At 42.5% G+C, this 19,189-nt stretch overlaps 1 protein-coding gene across 5 annotated transcripts in view; it reads right to left on the bottom strand.

Moving 5' to 3' along the window:
- The window catches only part of LOC135505929 (nuclear receptor coactivator 1-like), a 115,955-nt gene that overhangs the window by 18,931 nt on the left and 77,835 nt on the right, over positions 1-19,189 (bottom strand). For all 5 annotated transcript variants that reach the window (XM_064925178.1, XM_064925180.1, XM_064925181.1 and 2 more), the window contains 3 exons: positions 4,329-4,435; positions 3,622-3,799; positions 1,591-1,770 (listed from right to left, as the gene is read on the bottom strand). In XM_064925178.1, the coding sequence (XP_064781250.1) occupies positions 1,591-1,770; positions 3,622-3,799; positions 4,329-4,435 (465 nt within the window). The remainder of the gene's footprint in view (positions 1-1,590; positions 1,771-3,621; positions 3,800-4,328; positions 4,436-19,189) is intronic.

Below are 19,189 nucleotides of genomic sequence, written 5' to 3'. Positions count from 1 at the left end.
TACTTACAAAGCATGTAGAGGTCTGTAATTTTTATCATAGGTACACTTCAACTGTGAGAGACGGAATCTAAAACAAAAATCCAGAAAATCACATTGTATGATTTTTAAGTAATTAATTTGCATTTTATTGCATGACATAAGTATTTGACACATCAGAAAAGCAGAACTTAATATTTGGTATAGAAACCCTTGTTTGCAATTACAGAGATCATACATTTCCTGTAGTTCTTGACCAGGTTTGCACACACTGCAGCAGGGATTTTGGCCCACTCCTCCATACAGACCTTCTCCAGATCCTTCAGGTTTCGGGGCTGTCGCTGGGCAATACTGACTTTCAGCTCCCTCCAAAGATTTTCTATTGGGTTCAGGTCTGGAGACTGGCTCGGCCACTCCAGTACCTTGAGATACTTCTTACGGAGCCACTCCTTAGTTGCCCTGGCTGTGTGTTTCGAGTCGTTGTCATGCTGGAAGACCCAGCCACGACACATCTTCAATGCTCTTACTGAGGGAATGAGGTTGTTGGCCAAGATCTCGCGATACATGGCCCCATCCATCCTCCCCTCAATACAGCGCAGTCGTCCTGTCCTCTTTGCAGAAAAGCATCCCCAAAGAATGATGTTTCCACCTCCATGCTTCACGGTTGGGATGGTGTTCTTGAGGTTGTACTCATCCTTCTTCTTCCTCCAAACACGGCGAGTGGAGTTTAGACCAAAAAGCTCTATTTTTGTCTCATCAGACCACATGACCCTCTCCCATTCCTCCTCTGGATCATCCAGATGGTCATTGGCAAACTTCAGACGGGCCTGGACATGCGCTGGCTTGAGCAGGGGGACCTTGCGTGCGCTGCAGGATTTTAATCCATGACGGCGTAGTGTGTTACTAATGGTTTTCTTTGAGACTGTGGTCCCAGCTCTCTTCAGGTCATTGACCAGGTCCTTGCCGTGTAGTTCTGGGCTGATCCCTCACCTTCCTCATGATCATTGTTCCCCACGAGGTTAGATCTTGCATGGAGCCCCAGACCGAGGGTGATTGACCGTCATCTTGAACTTCTTCCATTTTCTAATAATTGCGCCAACAGTTGTTGCCTTCTCACCAAGCTGCTTGCCTATTGTCCTGTAGCCCATCCCAGCCCTGTGCAGGTCTACAATTTTTCACTGATCTTTACACGGCTCTCTGGTCTTGGCCATTGTGGAGAGGTTGGAGTCTGTTTGATTGAGTGTGTGGACAGGTGTATTTTATACAGGTAACGAGTTCAAACAGGTGCAGTTAATACAGGTAATGAGTGGAGAACAGGAGGGCTTCTTAAAGAAAAATTAACAGGTCTGTGAGAGCCGGAATTCTTACTGGTTGTTAGGTGATCAAATACTTATGTCATGCAATAAAATGCTAATTAATTACTTAAAAATCATACAATGTGATTTTCTGGATTTTTGTTTTAGATTCCGTCTCTCACAGTTGAAGTGTACCTATGATAAAAATGACAGACCTCTACATGCTTTGTAAGTAGGAAAACCTGCAAAATTGTCAGTGTATCAAATACTTGTTCTCCCCACTGTATGTATGTGTGTGTGTGTGTGTGTGTGTACTCACCATCTCCCTCGTCCTGCATGGCTTTGGGCTGGGAGACAGTAAAACACTGCATGATGTCGTACTGCTGCCGTGCCTCCTGGTTCTCGGAGTCCACCTCGTCAGGGGGCCTCTTCAGCATCCGACAGCTGAACGTGTGACTGTTCCTCCAGCCCTGCTCCTGGGGCCACGGCACCCCGTTGACTACACACACACACACAAACCCACAAGTAATGGTATAGACACACACACACACACACAAATCATTAGGAACGGGGACACAGACAGGTAAACCAATGTGTGTGTGATGTAATAATAATGGCTTGAAAAGAGACAGGAATGACATATGGGGTGTGGAGACAGATACAAAATATATACAATATAGACAAGAGAAGGGGGGGGAGAGAATAAGCAAGACAGAGAACAGTAGTGAGTGACGACGTTTACATGTGCCCAGTATTCCGGATAGTAGCTAATATCCCGCGTAAGGTCTCATTTGGGAGAAGCTGTTTACATGCACCTTTGATATCCCGCTCTGGAGTATCCCTGTAGTCATGAATAAACAGAATATTCCTCATTTAAATTGGATTAAATGGAATAGTAACTGAAACCTGGACACTGACTGTAGGCGTATAAACTCTCACGTGTAACACTGCGTAATAACCTATACTATTAACTCCTGCAGAATTGAGCATTTATTGCAGTAAAACGATACAATATATACTTTTGTCTCGGGAACAGGAGTGTAGAAATATGATTTCTTTCTTTCAGCATCTCTTGAGAAAATGCAAATGTGCAAATATGTAGTGTGTTATCTTTGCCACTTATGTGAGCAGACGGTATTTTAACCATACATAATATGCAGCCAAGACGAACTGAAGTCTTATCAGAAACGTGTTTAATCATTTTCTCAGCTTTTCATTTCCTTAAAACCAGTCAAACCGATGACATTTGGACATTTTGCACAGGTTCAATATTTCCACTGTTTTGGAGTTAGTTTTCCTCCTGGTCCCTAAACGAAACAGACAACTTTACCGGTGTTAACTAGATTGCTAATGCAGTCTATCAATGTAAGACATTATTCTGGTGAGCACTTCTTTATTTAGTCTTCTGGGGCAACAAGTTATGACAGAAGAGAAGCTGCATATATCTAACTATAGTTGGCAAACAAATGGCCTTACCAAATGTCAGAAAGTATAAGCAAAAACTTTTGAATTTGAATTATAGAAAATTAATTATAGTAGGCTAAATTATTATTGTGGATTGAACTGTTTGAAGTGATTTGTTTGACAGTCAGATGAAAACACCATCAAACAACACCAATGATATGCAAAACTGAGTCTGCGCAGACCACAAAAACAACAATAAACAGGATACGGTTTTTACATCCCAGAGTATCCCGTCTTAGATCAGCATGTCCCAGGCATCTTATCTGGGTTTCTCATAACTAGGATACAAGCTTTTTAGGGTTATTGTAAACGGGATATGACATTTATATGAATCAACTCAAAAACAGAATACTTAATAATGACGAGATATTGGTGTGCATGTAAACGTGGTCACTATGTAGTGAGAGTTTAAGCTGAAGACAGGCAGGTAGATAGTAGCTAGTTGACCTGTCCATCTCTGCTGACATTAACCCATCTTGTCTGGCCTGGCCTATATAGAGGAATTACTAGGGGCTTCACGGGACACAGACCCTTTCACGTCTCCTGGTTACTATGCTCTTATAGCTGTCACGTGATCTGGCTGCTTCATATTGCATGATACCATGCCTATAGCAGAGATTCCTCTCTTACCTCCTCTCCATCCTCTTTGTCTTTCTCTCTTACCCGTCTTCCCTCTATCATGTTCTTCTTCATCTCCTTCCTTCCTTCCTCAACTCCTTTCTCTTGTGCTTGTCACACTGCTCGACTTCCTCTTCTTTCGACTTCTTCTCTTCCTTTCTACTTCTCTCTATTCCACTGTCTGATCCCTCCCCCCTCTCTCTCGCCCTCCTCTCCTTCCTTCACCATCCTCTCGTCCCCTCCCCTCCTCCTCTCCTGTCATCCTCACCGAGGCTCTTGGGCAGCAAGTTGCGGATGAACTCATTGTGGTCTCCCACGTGGAGGATGCTGTACACGCTGGAGGTCATCAGCTCTTCCTGGGCGTAACCTAGGTAACCCGTCACATTCTCTGACACAAACACGATCCGGCCCTCGCGGTTGACCACAAAGAAGAAGCCGTCCAGGGCCTGGCCCGAAACAAGAGGGAGGGACAAAAGAGGAGTGAAACAGACACCTCCGGAGGAAGGGGAACACACAAAGAGAGCAGGGGGACTTCAGCCTTTCTCTCTCTCACAGCCCCAGCCTCAGCCAGGGGGAAAGTGTGCCAGGAACTAACGTGGAAAGCATAATGACACTGGGCCTCACAGGGAAACTAAGTCCTGGGAACCATACAGAGTCACTGAATCACTCTGGACAAAACAGAGAAAATACTGAAGACAGAGAGATTAGAACAAAATTGCAGTTGTCCCCGAAAATTGCATTTTTACACAAAAAATATACACGACTAACTTTATGTAAATTTACTGTGAGCAGATGCACTCTAATTACTATGCATTCATTTACCAATGAGCAACCAAAAATATGATTATATTATCATGAAAGAGTACCTGTGCTTAGAAAGCAGCATGACTAAATGATCCAATCAATGGATAAGTTGATACTTCCTGTGTCTGTCACTGAAATTCAAATTCCACCAAGCTTTATTGTTTCACTCACCTCGAGCAGCAGCGGCCCCAGAGCCTCTTTCTCCACCATGCCCTGACTACTGGACGAAATGTCACTCCTCTGCACCTTGTCCTCTGGTGATATTAGAGACGCTTTCTCTGCAGGAGACAAAGACACACAGAGATCTTAGGAACAGTAGAAAAAGGGGGGGGGGGACTGAACTTAGGGTGATCAGCCATCGCTATCACGTACGTTTAGTCTTCTTTATTTTACTGACATCAAACATTACACAGGCATTATGCAATTACTTAGCAATTCCAAGTAATGACTCTTATACAGCTTGTTACATAAGTTATTCCCCTCATAATGACTGTATTTCATACAGAATAATGAACATTGTGGACTTCTGCTGAATTGTGTTCTGATGAAATCAGCCCGATCAAAGGGTTAGGGGGAATCAACGCAACACATTTACAGCACACTGTAAATCTACTGTACTGTTACTGTATAGCAGCAGAAGCCAAAAACTGGAAGTTTGAGTGAAACAGCCTGTTTATTCTGGCATGGACACCAACAAATACTGCTTTGAGGAGTACTTATAATTAAAACATGTACTGTAGATGCATATCCCCAATGTCAAAAACTCTTAAAAAGCTATTCAACAATGACCCAAATCTCTTCTTGGACCTGGTGTATTGATCTTACAGTTTTTTCAGATCAATGAGCTTGATGGGGGGAGGGAGGGAGGGAGGGAGGGAGGGAGGGAGTGATGAGGAGAATGGGGGAGGGAGGGAGGGAGGGAACCACGGAGGACGGAGGGACGGAGGGAGGGAATAGTGGACGGACGGACGGACACTGATAAATGTTTTTTCTCTTCCTGATCAATGACAGCAGATGACAGACAGCTGACAGACAGACAGTTCAGACAGACAGACAGACAGACAGACAGACAGACAGACAGACACAGACAGACAGACAGACAGACAGACAGAGAGCGAGAGAGAGAGCGAGAGAGAGAGCGAGAGAGAGAGAGAGCGAGAGATGTCTGAGGCCAGCAGTGTAGAACACAGTACAGATGCAGAGGACTGTACTGAGCTGGATCGGAGAGAGAAAGAGAGAGATAGGTGCTGGACAATCCATCACATGTCATTACTATACTGTAGGCCGGACTCCTCCTCTCCTCACTCCTCACTCACTGGGCTCATTGCCATGGTAGCAGTCTTGGCCCGGTCTTTGACCCCTGAACCGGTCACGATGGGTGGGATGTCAGCACACAGAGTTCACTATACTGATCTGTCCCCACCAAGTAAGCAAACAACCAAGAGCTGGAAGAGGGGCCAGGGAAAAGATGAGAGGAGAGAGATACTATAAAGAGAGGAAGGAGAAGGAGAGGAAAAGAGGAAGAGAGAAACAGAGGTACTTTCTCCTTTATCCCCGACCGGTCTCTCTTCTCCTGGGAGAAAAAAAAACAGGAGTGTATATTTATCAAGCACGGTCTGGCTGGTGGCCAGGTCTTAAAATAAGGGTGGCGAGTGAGCACATCACTGTGAATTACACTCTGTATTCCAGGAGGCCAAGAAATGAAACCAAAAACACAAAGCCATGATTAGGTTATTGACAAAACAACCAGGACTGGGTGAGGACTTTACTGCCTGAGACATTAATATCCTGCAGCGGGCCTGCCTGTTGGGACACTTGCTGCTCTACTGCTCAACGACACTGCTGTATCACTAGATAGCTACTGTACCACTGTTTAAACCAGAGCAGGGTTTAACTTCACAAAATAATAAGATGTTCATCAACTGCACATCTTTAGCAACTGCACATATTAAGTTTGCAAATGCATACTGAAAATGTATATTTACAAGGCAATTCCATTTGTTTGGAATTGGTCTGGCTGAGAGACGTGTATATTTCTCCTGTTGAGGATGTGATTTTCTTCCCTAAAATACATAGTTAAGTAACCCATACAGATGTAAGATCTTAATTTGATCACCCTGTTGCAGGAGAACTTTCTTGAATTCGGGAATTATTTTACTTAGTGTATTTGAGGTCTAAAGGGTAAGAAGCATAAATGTAACCACATGTAACATATAGATTTGCATTAATATACACTCCAAAAGTACCAATTCAAAGTCCCAATTTTTTTGTTATTACATAAAACCGATCAGAATTCTGCAGAATAACGGAAGTCATGTCGGAAAATGTTTTTCCCGGGGTGTGATGTAATATGGAGGACCCGGGCATGCCAGCCTATTTCCTATAATGTAAACTCCAACAGAAATACATTTAAATGTATAACTTTAAATGAATCCAAATTGTTCGCACTCATGTCTACTGGTTTCAACTTACAAGCAAATACTTCATGAATGTATTGTTACATATCAACTTGCAAGGTTGCTAGCCCACTAGCCCGCTAACTTTAGCCCTACCAGTATTAATAAATGTTAAAGTTACACTTATCTCAGCCAGCAAGCTAGCCAGCCAGCTAACGTTAGCTATTTAGCCAACTAGCTATTAGCCTAGCTAACCACCAAGCCAAAGCCCAACAACTGGAGACCAGCTAGAACACAACTAAGAAAACAACTAAAACATAACCGCAGATGAAAAGCAAAGTGAAGGCCTCAAGAGTGGCGCAGTGATCTAAGGCACTGCATCGCAGTGCTCGCTATGCCACTAGAGAACCTGGTTCAAGTCCAGGCTCTGTCGCAGCCGGCTGGACATGGGGCGGTGCACAATTGGCCCAGTGTCATCTGGGTTAGGGAAGGGTTTGGCCGGCAGGGATGCTCCTGTCCCATTGCGCACTAGTGACTCCTGTGGCGGGCCGGGCGCAATACACGCTGACACGATCGCCAAGTGCTTCCACTGACACATTGGTGTGGCTGGCTTCCGGGTTAAGTGAGCGCTGTGTCAAGAAGCAGTATGGCTTGGCTGGGTTGTGTTTCGGAGGATGCACGGCTCTCAACCTTCGCCTCTCCTGACTCAGTACGGGAGTTGCAGAGATGGGACAGGACTGTAACTACCAATTGGATACCATGAAATTGGAGAGAAAAATGGGTAAAAAAAAATAATAATAAAAAAAGCAAAAAGCAAAACAAGAGCTGAGACTTACAGATTGATGGCTGGGGCCCATCTGATGAGTTAGCTACCAATGCGAGGGGAAGCTAGCACTGAGCCAAGGTAGTTACAAAACTCAAAACAAAAATGAGAACAGACAAGGTACTACACAAATAGAGCATGCATGTATGATTTTTTTATTTTGTTTTTAGCCCACGGCAAGAAGGCATGCTTACGGGTTGCCAGTAGATAACACAGCCAAAGTCTATGACGAGCATGAGGATGCTAACTTTAGCAAGTTTGATCTAGCTACCGAGCTAGCATACGAACTCGGTAGCACAGAGTAGATTCTCCATATGACGTTGAGTGTATTGTGTGTATAGTGCATTGTTGTGGGTAGTTTCAAAGACATCTGGAAATACATTTATAAATATATAATAACCCCAAAATATAACTGTTTGTAGCTATAGGTATAGACCGTGACTACAACTAAGTTACTAAGTTTTTGACCACAGTGTAGTTACTCTGGTGAGTAAAAACACATGCTTCCTACCCTTTAAAAAAGCTTCTGAAGTTTGTTTTCACTTGGAAATTTCAGACTTGATTTTCCCTCACGAAAAATGTATCAACCCCTACAAAAATGGCCATTTATTATCATCCACCTAATAATTCCCATTTCCTCATGCTGCAGGATTATTTTCCTGTAGCAAACTGGCTCAAATAAGATCCTACATCTGTATGGTGTCTTCAGAGAGGCCAGGGTATGTCCTTGTCCATCTTAGGATCAGATAGGAGAGGGGTGAAAGGGGAAGTGGAGGGACAGAGAGGGGGAAAGAGGTGAAAGAGGGGAGAGTTGCAAGAGAGATGTGAGAGACACAGAAGAGGGGAGTGCAGGCCTAGGGAGAGGGGGAGAGGAGGAGGGGAAAGCAGAGCAGTGTGTGTTCCTGTTTCTCTCTGTGTAGAATGCGTAGGGGAAAGGGAAGCTGGGCTTTGCAAGAGGCCCTCTTGCACAAGGTCAAGGGGCAGGGAGCTCAGCCATTGGCTGCTTTCTCACACGCCCAACCCCCTCCCCCGCCTGAGCTCGTGAAACAAAAACAGAAGAGAAGGCCCTCTTCCAGAGTGATACATTGGCGAGGCCACTGGGCCCCTGACATCCTCATGTCATGGCTATGTCAGCTCTAAGTAGCCTTTATGTCACCTCTGCCACATCCTCTACCCTAGCTAGGCTCTTTCCTCATGCTGGGAGCAGAAGAAAAACAGGGGATCTCATTCAAGAACTCCTTGAGCCTTACATAGGAGAAAACACACGCACGCACACACACACACAAAACACACACACACACACACTAATATTTCCCCTCATTTCACTGAGGCTGAAAGAGGGAAAATGGCACCTTCTGAGAGCCACCATTGCGTGTGCTAATTCTGGTGCAGGCAAGCAACCGCTGCTGTTTACTCTCACACTTCTACTCCACTGCGTCTCCCTGCCTGCCTGCTCAAGGCCAACACCAGTCCTCCCTCCGTTGGGCCTCCGGTACTACCCTATCCCAGATAGGAAATCAGGGTTGGAAGGAATATTCTAATTTACACCCAAGCCTGTTTGTGATGATGGAAATCATGGCCAGGAATAAGATGGAAATCAGGGCCAGGAATAAGCAGATGTTTGAGTGACATGTTAGGTAGCAATCTTAAAGGAAAAATCCACCCAGAAACTCACACGTTACATTTGGCATCATCATGATGATGTGGCAAGTCCCACTTTGCTTGCTGAAAGTTCAATATCTTACCTTGACTGCTGCCATGCAAAACATTGTGGGACTGTATCAACAGTGGACTAAAGAATAGTGGCGTTTTCCTTTAAGGGCTGTGGTGTGTAGAGTATACAGTCACCTTCAAAATTATTGGCAACCTTGCAAAAGATTAGCAAAAATAATGAGCTATATTATATGCTCTAAAATATATATATATTATTTTATACTAACACAATTTCTCAGAGAAAGATATTTTGTTTAACAAGTAATACTTTTTTTTCTATTGGCACCTCTATTTTCAATAGTTTGTGCACCCTCCCCTTAAAAGGAAAACAGACTTTATCTAAAATGTTTTAAGAAATTGGAGAACACATTGGGAGGGATCTTAGACCATTCCTCCATATAGAACACTTCCAGATCCTTGATATCCTTCGTCTGCACTTATGGCCTGACTTCTTCAATTCAAACCACAGGTTTTCAATGCGCAGACTGAAGAGAATAAGGAGCAATTCCATAATAAGGTCAACCTGAGCATGAAGATAACTAAATGACTTATTTCCATTAAACTACTTTCATATTTACCTTGAATGTGCGTATTTTGAAGTGCAGACTACATTTGGCCTTTATATTTATCAAATGTAATGTTATTGTTACTATAGAGTAGGTTACAAAGTCTCAAAATAAGGCCTTTCAGTCAACCAGATTTCACAGCTATTGGCAATGGCTCATAGAATTAGTTTTGGTACTAACATCTGTCCCCCTGTGTTTCTGACCAAGTCGGAAGGTTAATGATACAATATCAAACTCATTTTAGTCCATTGAGTGCTAGACTAGAATTCTACAATCTAAATAGAATGCTAATTTGGACAGGCAGTGTCACATCCTTAACATTTGAGGAAAAGTTGTTACTGTAGATACATTTCGAGTATGATTGTATGCAAACTTTCTGTGCAAAGCTAACTTTCATAATGAGCTTAAGTGATGCATAATTGTTTTCCTTTCTCTCTTTGTCGGTACTCGTTCTAAGGGTAACAGATGTGATCGTTATTGGCGCTTCATAACAGGATCATGGAATCACTAGAAAGCATCACTGCGTAACGCGATCATGGGAAAAACATTCATGCCCTTCATACCACATTCGAAGTGTGTTTATGTTAGCAAACAAGCTAGCAGGCAATCTATCTTTGTGATCTATTTTGGGTGATCTCACGTTCGCTTATGAACTGCAATCATGAGTTGTTCTGCTGCCTGGAGCACAGCATGTGATCACATCACATGGCATAATAAAGGTCTTAAAATAATACACATAATTAAGGTCTTAAAAATCCATAAGACACTTTCACCAGTCATGCTGAGTTTGTTTACTTCCCTGAGTAAGTACAGGTGTCGCCCAGTGAAAATATTTGTCTGTATCTGTTTGGTCTGCCCTGCGGTGTGACAGGTACTTTGCGCGCTTGTGAACTACAGCTGTCAAGCCTGAGGTGATTTACGATCTGACAAGAAATTTAGTCGAAAGTGTGAACCCTGTGCCGCTCACTGGTAGGTTACAATTCAATTAAACTTTTTTTTTTAACCCTTTCACGTAATGAAAATGAAGAACAGTTTAACCTTCATAGGAAAACGCCAAGATATAAATAAAATTGTATGCCACATGCGCCGAATACAACAGACCTTACAGTGAAATGCTTAATTACAAGCCCTTAACTAACAATGAGGTAAAAAAAAATACCTTAAAGTAACAAAGTAACAAATAATTAAAGAGCAGCAGTAAAATAACAATGGCGAAGCTATATACCGGGGGTACCGGTACAGAGTCAATGTGCAGGGTTTTGTCGTGCCCTCTTCACGACTGTCTTGGTGTGCTTGGACCATGTTAGTGTTGGTGATGTGGACATCAAGGAACTCGAAGCTCTCAACCTGCTCCACTGCAGCCCAGTCGATGAGAATAGGGGCATGCTCGGTCCTCCTTTTCCTGTAGTCCACAATCATCTCCTTTGTCTTGATCACGTTGAGGGAGGGGTTGTTGTCCTTGCACCACACGGTCGGGTCTCTGACCTCCTCCCTATAGGCTGTCTTGTCGTAGATCAGGCCTACCACTGTTGTCATCGGCAAACTTAATGATGGTGTTGGAGTCGTGCAGTCATGAGTGAACAGGGAGTACAGGAGATGACAAGGGATGAGTGAGGAACGAGTCCAGCTAGGCTTGGGTGGTATCCGGATTGTTACAGCTTCATACCGACCTTACAGGGATTTTCGGTAATATCGGTAATAAACACGAGGGCCGCTGTTTTCAAACCCACTAATCCGAAGGTTAGCAATGCTAACAAGCACATGTAAAATCTCTTAGAGAATGCTAACTAAATGCTAACAAGCGTATTGCATACATTTTATACAGTCTCTGACCTAAACTGCAAAGTAAGTCCAAAATGCTACACCCAGTTTGCTGCATGGACAAAACAAATTAGACAGCAAGGCTCTTGAGCCAGGAGGGGATTCTCTGCTGTTACCAAGCTAAACTTGATTTTGAAATAAGCTAACCACTTAGCTAGATAGCTAACTAGCTACTACATTAGCAAACCAAACAAACACCACATGACTGGGGACTACCGTTACGTTTTAATATGAAAATGATGTGAAACAGGTGAAACAAAGAACGCCATCTTCTTTATCTCCTAATGTATTTCACATATTTCACATTTTTGACTGCAGGTTTTACTTAAAAAGTAGCAACAAAATAAATTAAAATAAAACTTAAAAATAAATTGTTTGAATATTATTGACGGTATTGAAAAACCATCTTGTGACTTGTTCCAAATACCCTGGTATACAGTATACAGCCCAAGCTTATTTCAAGTTAGCTCAAATAAACATGGAAAGGAAATGGGTGTTTCAATTCCTGAGTCTAGGGTTAGAGGTGTATATATATATATTATTCCATTCATGCACTTATCAAGCGAACATCCCTGGTCATCCCTACTGCCTCTGATCTGGCAGACACACTAAACACAAATGCTTTGTTTGTAAATTATGTCTGAGCGTTGGAGTGTGCCCCTGGCTATCCGAAAATAAAATTAAAATTGTGCCATCTGGCTTGCTTAATACAAGCAATTTGAAATAATTTATACTTTTACTTTTGATACTTTTTAATATTTAAAACCAAATAATTTGACTTTTACTCAAGTAGTATTTTATTGGGTGACTTTTGAGTCATTTTCTATTAAGGAATCTTTACTTTGACAATTGGGTACTTTTTTCCACCACTGTACAAATAAACACCTTAACATTTCCATTTATGCTTGATAAGTAAATTTTGTGAGACATTTTGTTTCTTATTTTGTGTGCAAATGTCACATCCATAATGATGGAATTTCCCTGATATGGTCATTGCAAATTGGTGATTTTGTGGTCATTTAACCATTTCTTTGTGGATTTTGATGTGTACTTAGGGGCTTTGTCTTGCTGGAAGATCCATTTGGGGCCAAGTTCCAGGGTTCTGGCAGAGACAACCAGGTGGTTGACTAAAATCTCCTGGTACTTGGTAGAGTTCATGATGCTGTTGGCCCCAGGACCAGTCTAAGCAAAACATCCCCACGACATGAAATATCCACAACCAGAAGGTATGAAGTTATTTTATGCATATGTATTTGTCAAACGCACCGCTGGTGTGCATGGCCAAAGGACTTCCATTTCCGTCACATATACGACCATAGCACCTGGTTCAAATCCAAGTGTCAGTGCTGTTTAGCAAGCCCCAGGTGTTACTGTGAAAAATGCTTTTTTTTCTAGCAACCCTTCTGAAGAGCCTATTGGCATAGAGGTCCCACTGGGCACACACTGGTTGAATCAGGCGAAGCAGGGTACATGGAGGTAGGCATCTAGATGGTAGACTCAAGCTGTATGTGAAGGTAAATTCAGAGTAAGTTTGCGTTCATGTAGGCTACGTTGACATTTGATTCGCCCAACAAAAGATTCCATCATTTCAACATGTAGCTAGTTATACTATCATTCATGCATGGTTTATAGGATCTACAGACGTTTAGAAGTAGTTACAGTTGCTCCTGTAAATAGGATGCTAGATTCTAATTCATGATCTAATTCATGATCAAATGGCTATTTGCATTCCCCCCCCCTTTATGCTGCCGCTACTCTCCGTCTATTATCTCTGCATAGTCACTTTAATAACTCTACCTACTTGTACACATTGGGTGGGGTATTTTTTCTTAAAACTGCATTGTTGATTAAGGACTTGTAAATAAGTGCTTCACTGTAAGGTCTACACATGTTGTATTTGGCGCATGTGATATTATACTGAACAAAAATAAAACGCAAATGTGCAGTTTTGTCACACAACACAATGCCACAGATGTCTCAAGTTTTGAGGAAGTGTGCAATTGGCATGCTGACTGGAGGATTGTCCACCAGAACTGTTGCCAGAGAATGTAATGTTAATTTCTCTACCATAAGCCGCCTCCAATGTTGTTCTAAAAAATTTGGCAGTACGTCCAACCGGCCTCACAACCGCAGACCACGTGTAACCACGCCAGCCCAGGACCTCCACATCCGGCTTCTTCACCTGCGGGATTGTCTGAGATCAACCACCCGGACAGCAGATGAAACTGAGGAGTATTTCTGTCTGTAATAAAGCCATTTTGTGGGGGGAAAAAATAATTCTGTTTGCCTGAGCCTGGCTCCCTAGAATGTGTTGAAATGATAGCTCAGCAGAATCAGACATAGCTTGTTTCCAAAGCTATGCAGGGTATATACATGGTAGACTTGATGTCATTTAACTTCTTTGGGATAGGGGGCAGTATTTTGACATCCGGATGAAAAGCGTGCCCAAAGTAAACTGCCTGTTACTCAGGCCCAGAAGGTAGGATATGCATGTAATTGGGAGAATACACTCTAAGGTTTCTAAAACTGTTAAAATAAGGTCTGTGAGTATAACAGAACTGATATGGCAGGCAAAACCCAGAGGACAAACCACCCCCCACCCCAAAAAAAAAAATTCAGCTTACCACTACTTTCAATGGAAAGTACTATAATTATAAGGCCAAGTCCTCCCAGATTGCAGTTCCTAGGGCTTCCACTAGATGTTAAGTCTTTAGAAAGAGTTTCAGGCTGGTTTTTGGAAAAAATACCCAGATATTGTAGTTTGTCTAGGTGGCTCCCATTTTGGCTGTAGTGTTTCCAAGCGCGTGGAGGAAAGAGTGTTCTTTCTTATTTATCTCCGGTAATGAACATACTATTCTCTGTCTTAAATTTAATAGTTTATTTGCGTATTAGTATATATAAGGTTTGATTATAAACGTTGTTTGACTTGTTTGGAAAAGTTTATTAGTAACGTTTGGGATTAATTTTGTATGCATTTTGATGGCTAAACTGAGTTTTTATGGATATAAAGAAGGACATTTAAACGTGTTAACCCTCGCAAGGCTGCAGGCCCAGACGGCATCCCCAGCCGCGTCCTCAGAGCATGCGCAGACCAGCTGGCTGGTGTGTTTATGGACATATTCAATCAATCCTTATCCCAGTCTGCTGTTCCCACATGCTTCAAGAGGGCCACCATTGTTCCTGTTCCCAAGAAAGCTAAGGTAACTGAGCTAAACGACTACCGCCCCGTAGCACTCACTTCCGTCATCATGAAGTGCTTTGAGAGAATAGTCAAGGACCATATCACCTCCACCCTACCTAACACCCTAGACCCACTCCAATTTGCTTACCGCCCCAATAGGTCCACAGACGACGCAATCGCATCCACACTGCCCTAACCCATCTGGACAAGAGGAATACCTATGTGAGAATGCTGTTCATCGACTACAGCTCAGCATTTAACACCATAGTACCCTCCAAGCTCGACATCAAGCTCGAGACCCTGGGTCTCGACCCCGCCCTGTGCAACTGGGTACTGGACTTCCTGACGGGCCGCCCCCAGGTGGTGAGGGTAGGTAACAACATATCCACCCCGCTGATCCTCAACACTGGGGCTCCACAAGGGTGCGTTCTGAGCCCTCTCCTGTACTCCCTGTTCACCCACAACTGCGTGGCCATGCACGCCTCCAACTCAATCATCAAGTTTGCGGACGACACTACAGTGGTAGGCGTGATTACCAACAACGACGAGACGGCCGACAGGGAGGAGGTGAGGGTCCTCGGAGTGTGGTGTCAGGAAAATAACCTAACACTCAAAGTCAACAAAACAAAGGAGATGATCGTGGACTTCAGGGAGCACCCACCCTATCCACATCGACGGGACAGTAGTGGAGAGGGTAGTAAGTTTTAAGTTCCTCGGCGTACACATCACGGACAAACTGAATTGGTTAACCCACACAGACAGAGACGTGAAGAAGGCGCAGTAGCGTCTCTTCAACCTCAGGAGGCTGAAGAAATTTGGCTTGTCACCAAAAACACTCACAAACTTCTACAGATGCACAATCGAGAGCATCCTGTCGGGCTGTATCACCGCCTGGTACGGCAACTGCTCCGCCCACAACCGTAAGGCTCTCCAGAGGGAAGTGAGGTCTGCACAACGCATCACCGGGGGCAAACTACCTGCCCTCCAGGACACCTACACCACCCGATGTCACAGGAAGGCCATAAAGATCATTAAGGACAACAACCACCCGAGCCACTGCCTGTTCACCCCGCTATCATCCAGAAGGCGAGGCCAGTACAGGTGCATCAAAGCAGGGACAGAGAGACTGAAAAACAGCTTTTATCTCAAGTCCATCAGACTGTTAAACAGCCACCACTAACATTGAGTGGCTGCTGCCAACACACTGACTCAACTCCATCCACTTTAATGATGGAAATTGATGTAAAAATATATCACTATCCACTTTAAACAATGCTACTTAATATAATGTTTACATACCCTACATTACTCATCTCATTTGTATATGTACAGTGCCTTGCGAAAGTATTCGGCCCCCTTGAACTTTGCGACCTTTTGCCACATTTCAGGCTTCAAACATAAAGATATAAAACTGTATTTTTTTGTGAAGAATCAACAACAAGTGGGACACAATCAAGAAATGGAACGACATTCATTGGATATTTCAAACTTTTTTAACAAATCAAAAACAGAAAATTGGGCGTGCAAAATTATTCAGCCTTTGTAGCGCCACCTTTTGCTGCGATTAAAGCTGTAAGTTGCTTGGGGTATGTCTCTATCAGTCTTGCACATCGAGAGACTGAAATTTTTTCCCATTACTCCTTGCAAAACTGCTCGAGCTCAGTGAGGTTGGATGGAGAGCATTTGTGAACAGCAGTTTTCAGTTCTTTCCACAGATTCTCGATTGGATTCAGGTCTGGACTTTGACTTGGCCATTCTAACACCTGGATATGTTTATTTTTGAACCATTCCATTGTAGATTTTGCTTTAAGTTTTGGATCATTGTCTTGTTGGAAGACAAATCTCCGTCCCAGTCTCAGGTCTTTTGCAGACTCCATCAGGTTTTCTTCCAGAATGGTCCTGTATTTGGCTCCATCCATCTTCCCATCAATTTTAAACATCTTCCCTGTCCCTGCTGAAGAAAAGCAGGCCCAAACCATGATGCTGCCACCACCATGTTTGACAGTGGGGATGGTGTGTTCAGGGTGATGAGCTGTGTTGCTTTTACGCCAAACATAACTTTTTTTGCATTGTTGCCAAAAAGTTCAATTTTGGTTTCATCTTTCCAGAGCACCTTCTTCCACATGTTTGGTGTGTCTCCCAGGTGGCTTGTGGCAAACTTTAAACAACACTTTTTATGGATATCTTTAAGAAATGGCTTTCTTCTTGCCACTCTTCCATAAAGGCCAGATTTGTGCAATGTACGACTGATTGTTGTCCTATGGACAGAGTCTCCCACCTCAGCTGTAGATCTCTGCATTTCATCCAGAGTGATCATGGGCCTCTTGGCTGCATCTCTGATCAGTCTTCTCCTTGTATGAGCTGAAAGTTTAGAGGGACGGCCAGGTCTTGGTAGATTTGCAGTGGTCTGATACTCCTTCCATTTCAATATTATCGATTGCACAGTGCTCCTTGGGATGTTTAAAGCTTGGGAAATCTTTTTGTATCCAAATCCGGCTTTGAACTTCTTCACAACAGTATCTCGGACCTGCCTGGTGTGTTCCTTGTTCTTCATGATGCTCTCTGCGCTTTTAACGGACCTCTGAGACTATCACAGTGCAGGTGCATTTATACGGAGACTTGATTACACACAGGTGGATTGTATTTATCATCATTAGTCATTTAGGTCAACATTGGATCATTCAGAGATCCTCACTGAACTTCTGGAGAGAGTTTGCTGCACTGAAAGTAAAGGGGCTGAATAATTTTGCACGACCCAATTTTTCAGTTTTTGATTTGTTAAAAATGTTTGAAATATCCAATAAATGTCGTTCCACTTCATGATTGTGTCCCACTTGTTGTTGATTCTTCACAAAGAAATACAGTTTTATATCTTTATGTTTGAAGCCTGAAATGTGGCAAAAGGTCGCAAAGTTCAAGGGGGCCAAATACTTTCGCAAGGCACTGTATATACTGTACTCTATATCATCTACTTCATCTTTATGTAATACATGTATCACAGGCCACTTTAAACTATGCCACTTTGTTTACATACCCCACATTACTCATCTCATATGTATATACTGTACTCGATACCATCTACTGCATCTTGCCTGTGCCATTCTGTACCATCACTCATTCATATATCTTTATGTACATATTCTTTATCACTTTACACTTGTGTGTATAAGGTAGTAGTTTTGGAATTGTTAGGTTAGATTACTCGTTGGTTATTAGTGCGTTGTCGGAACACAAGCATTTCACTACACTTGCATTAATATCTGCTAACCATGTGTATGTGACAAATAAAATTTGATTTGATTATCGAACAAAGGAACCATTTGTGATGTAACTGGGACCTTTTGGAGTGTCAACAGAAGAAGATCATCAAAGGTAAGGCATTTTTTATATCGCTATTTCTGACTTTCGTGTCGCACCTGCCTGGTTGAAATATGTTTTTCATGTGTTTGTATGTGGGGCGCTGTCCTCAGATAATCGCATGGTTGCTTTCGCTGTAAAGCCTTTTTGAAATCTGACACGGCGGCTGGATGAATAAGAAGTTAAGCTTTATTTTGATGGTATTACACTTGTGATTTTTATGATAGTTAAATATTTAGAGAGATTTGAATTTGGCGCTCTGCAATTACACCGGATGTTGTCGACTTTCCCAAACAGGTTTTAAGTGCATTACCCCTCATATACCAGTAGGAGTCAATGTTTAGGCAGGAACTGTTTGACTGTGGCTTCACATTTTATTTTTAATATACCTCTTTATTTAGGTTGATGGAATGTCCAGAGGAGACTTTGGGTCCGTCTGATAAGGTAAATTAAGCCTGTTAGCTGGGTTTGCTAGCTAGCTAGAATGGCATTGCCCTCCATCCCCATTTACAATTAAACAATTTGGGAAAGCTAACGTTATAACTTACTAACTTCCTGGTAGAGCAACTAAGCCAGTTACTGGCTGTCAATATCACAGAGTTGTGTTACATGGCTATCTAGCCATATCTTGTTTTTTAATTTTGATTTAGCTGTGAAGTTGTGCGTAGTGTTGGTGAGGTCAAAGGCATTGCAGTGTATTTTTTTTGTTATACATGTTACCACATCGTTAGCTTTTTACTTTTTTTAATTACAAAAATGTTTCAAAATTCACAAAAAGTAACATTATCTGAAGAAGATTATCTCATAGAACAAAACATAAGATCCTTTATTTTCTGCGTTTATCCCCCCAATTTTTTTTTCCCCCCCTCATAGGCTTTTCCCAACAAGCCATGGTGGAGTTAGCCTCCTTGTACCTATTGCTTGATTTATGAAGGTCAACAAACAATTGTCTCTTTTCATTTGAGAGTTCTTTACCTTTCCCCACAGTGATGGATTACAAATGGATTTTACATGGTCAGAGCCTTGAGAATGACTTAAAAAAGTAGAATGTTAACAGATTTTTATTTATTTTTTATTTTATTTATAAGAATCTTTAGGAGTGCCAACAATTTGGACACATATCTTAAAAAAACTATAACTTGTTAAAGAGAATCTATCATCTCCCTAAGTAATTA

This window comes from Oncorhynchus masou, chromosome 19 (genome assembly GCF_036934945.1).
Source record: "Oncorhynchus masou masou isolate Uvic2021 chromosome 19, UVic_Omas_1.1, whole genome shotgun sequence".
NCBI classification, from domain to species: domain Eukaryota; kingdom Metazoa; phylum Chordata; class Actinopteri; order Salmoniformes; family Salmonidae; genus Oncorhynchus; species Oncorhynchus masou.
The sequence above is the reverse complement of the archived record's forward strand: the minus strand, read 5'-3'. Positions and strand labels throughout refer to the sequence as shown.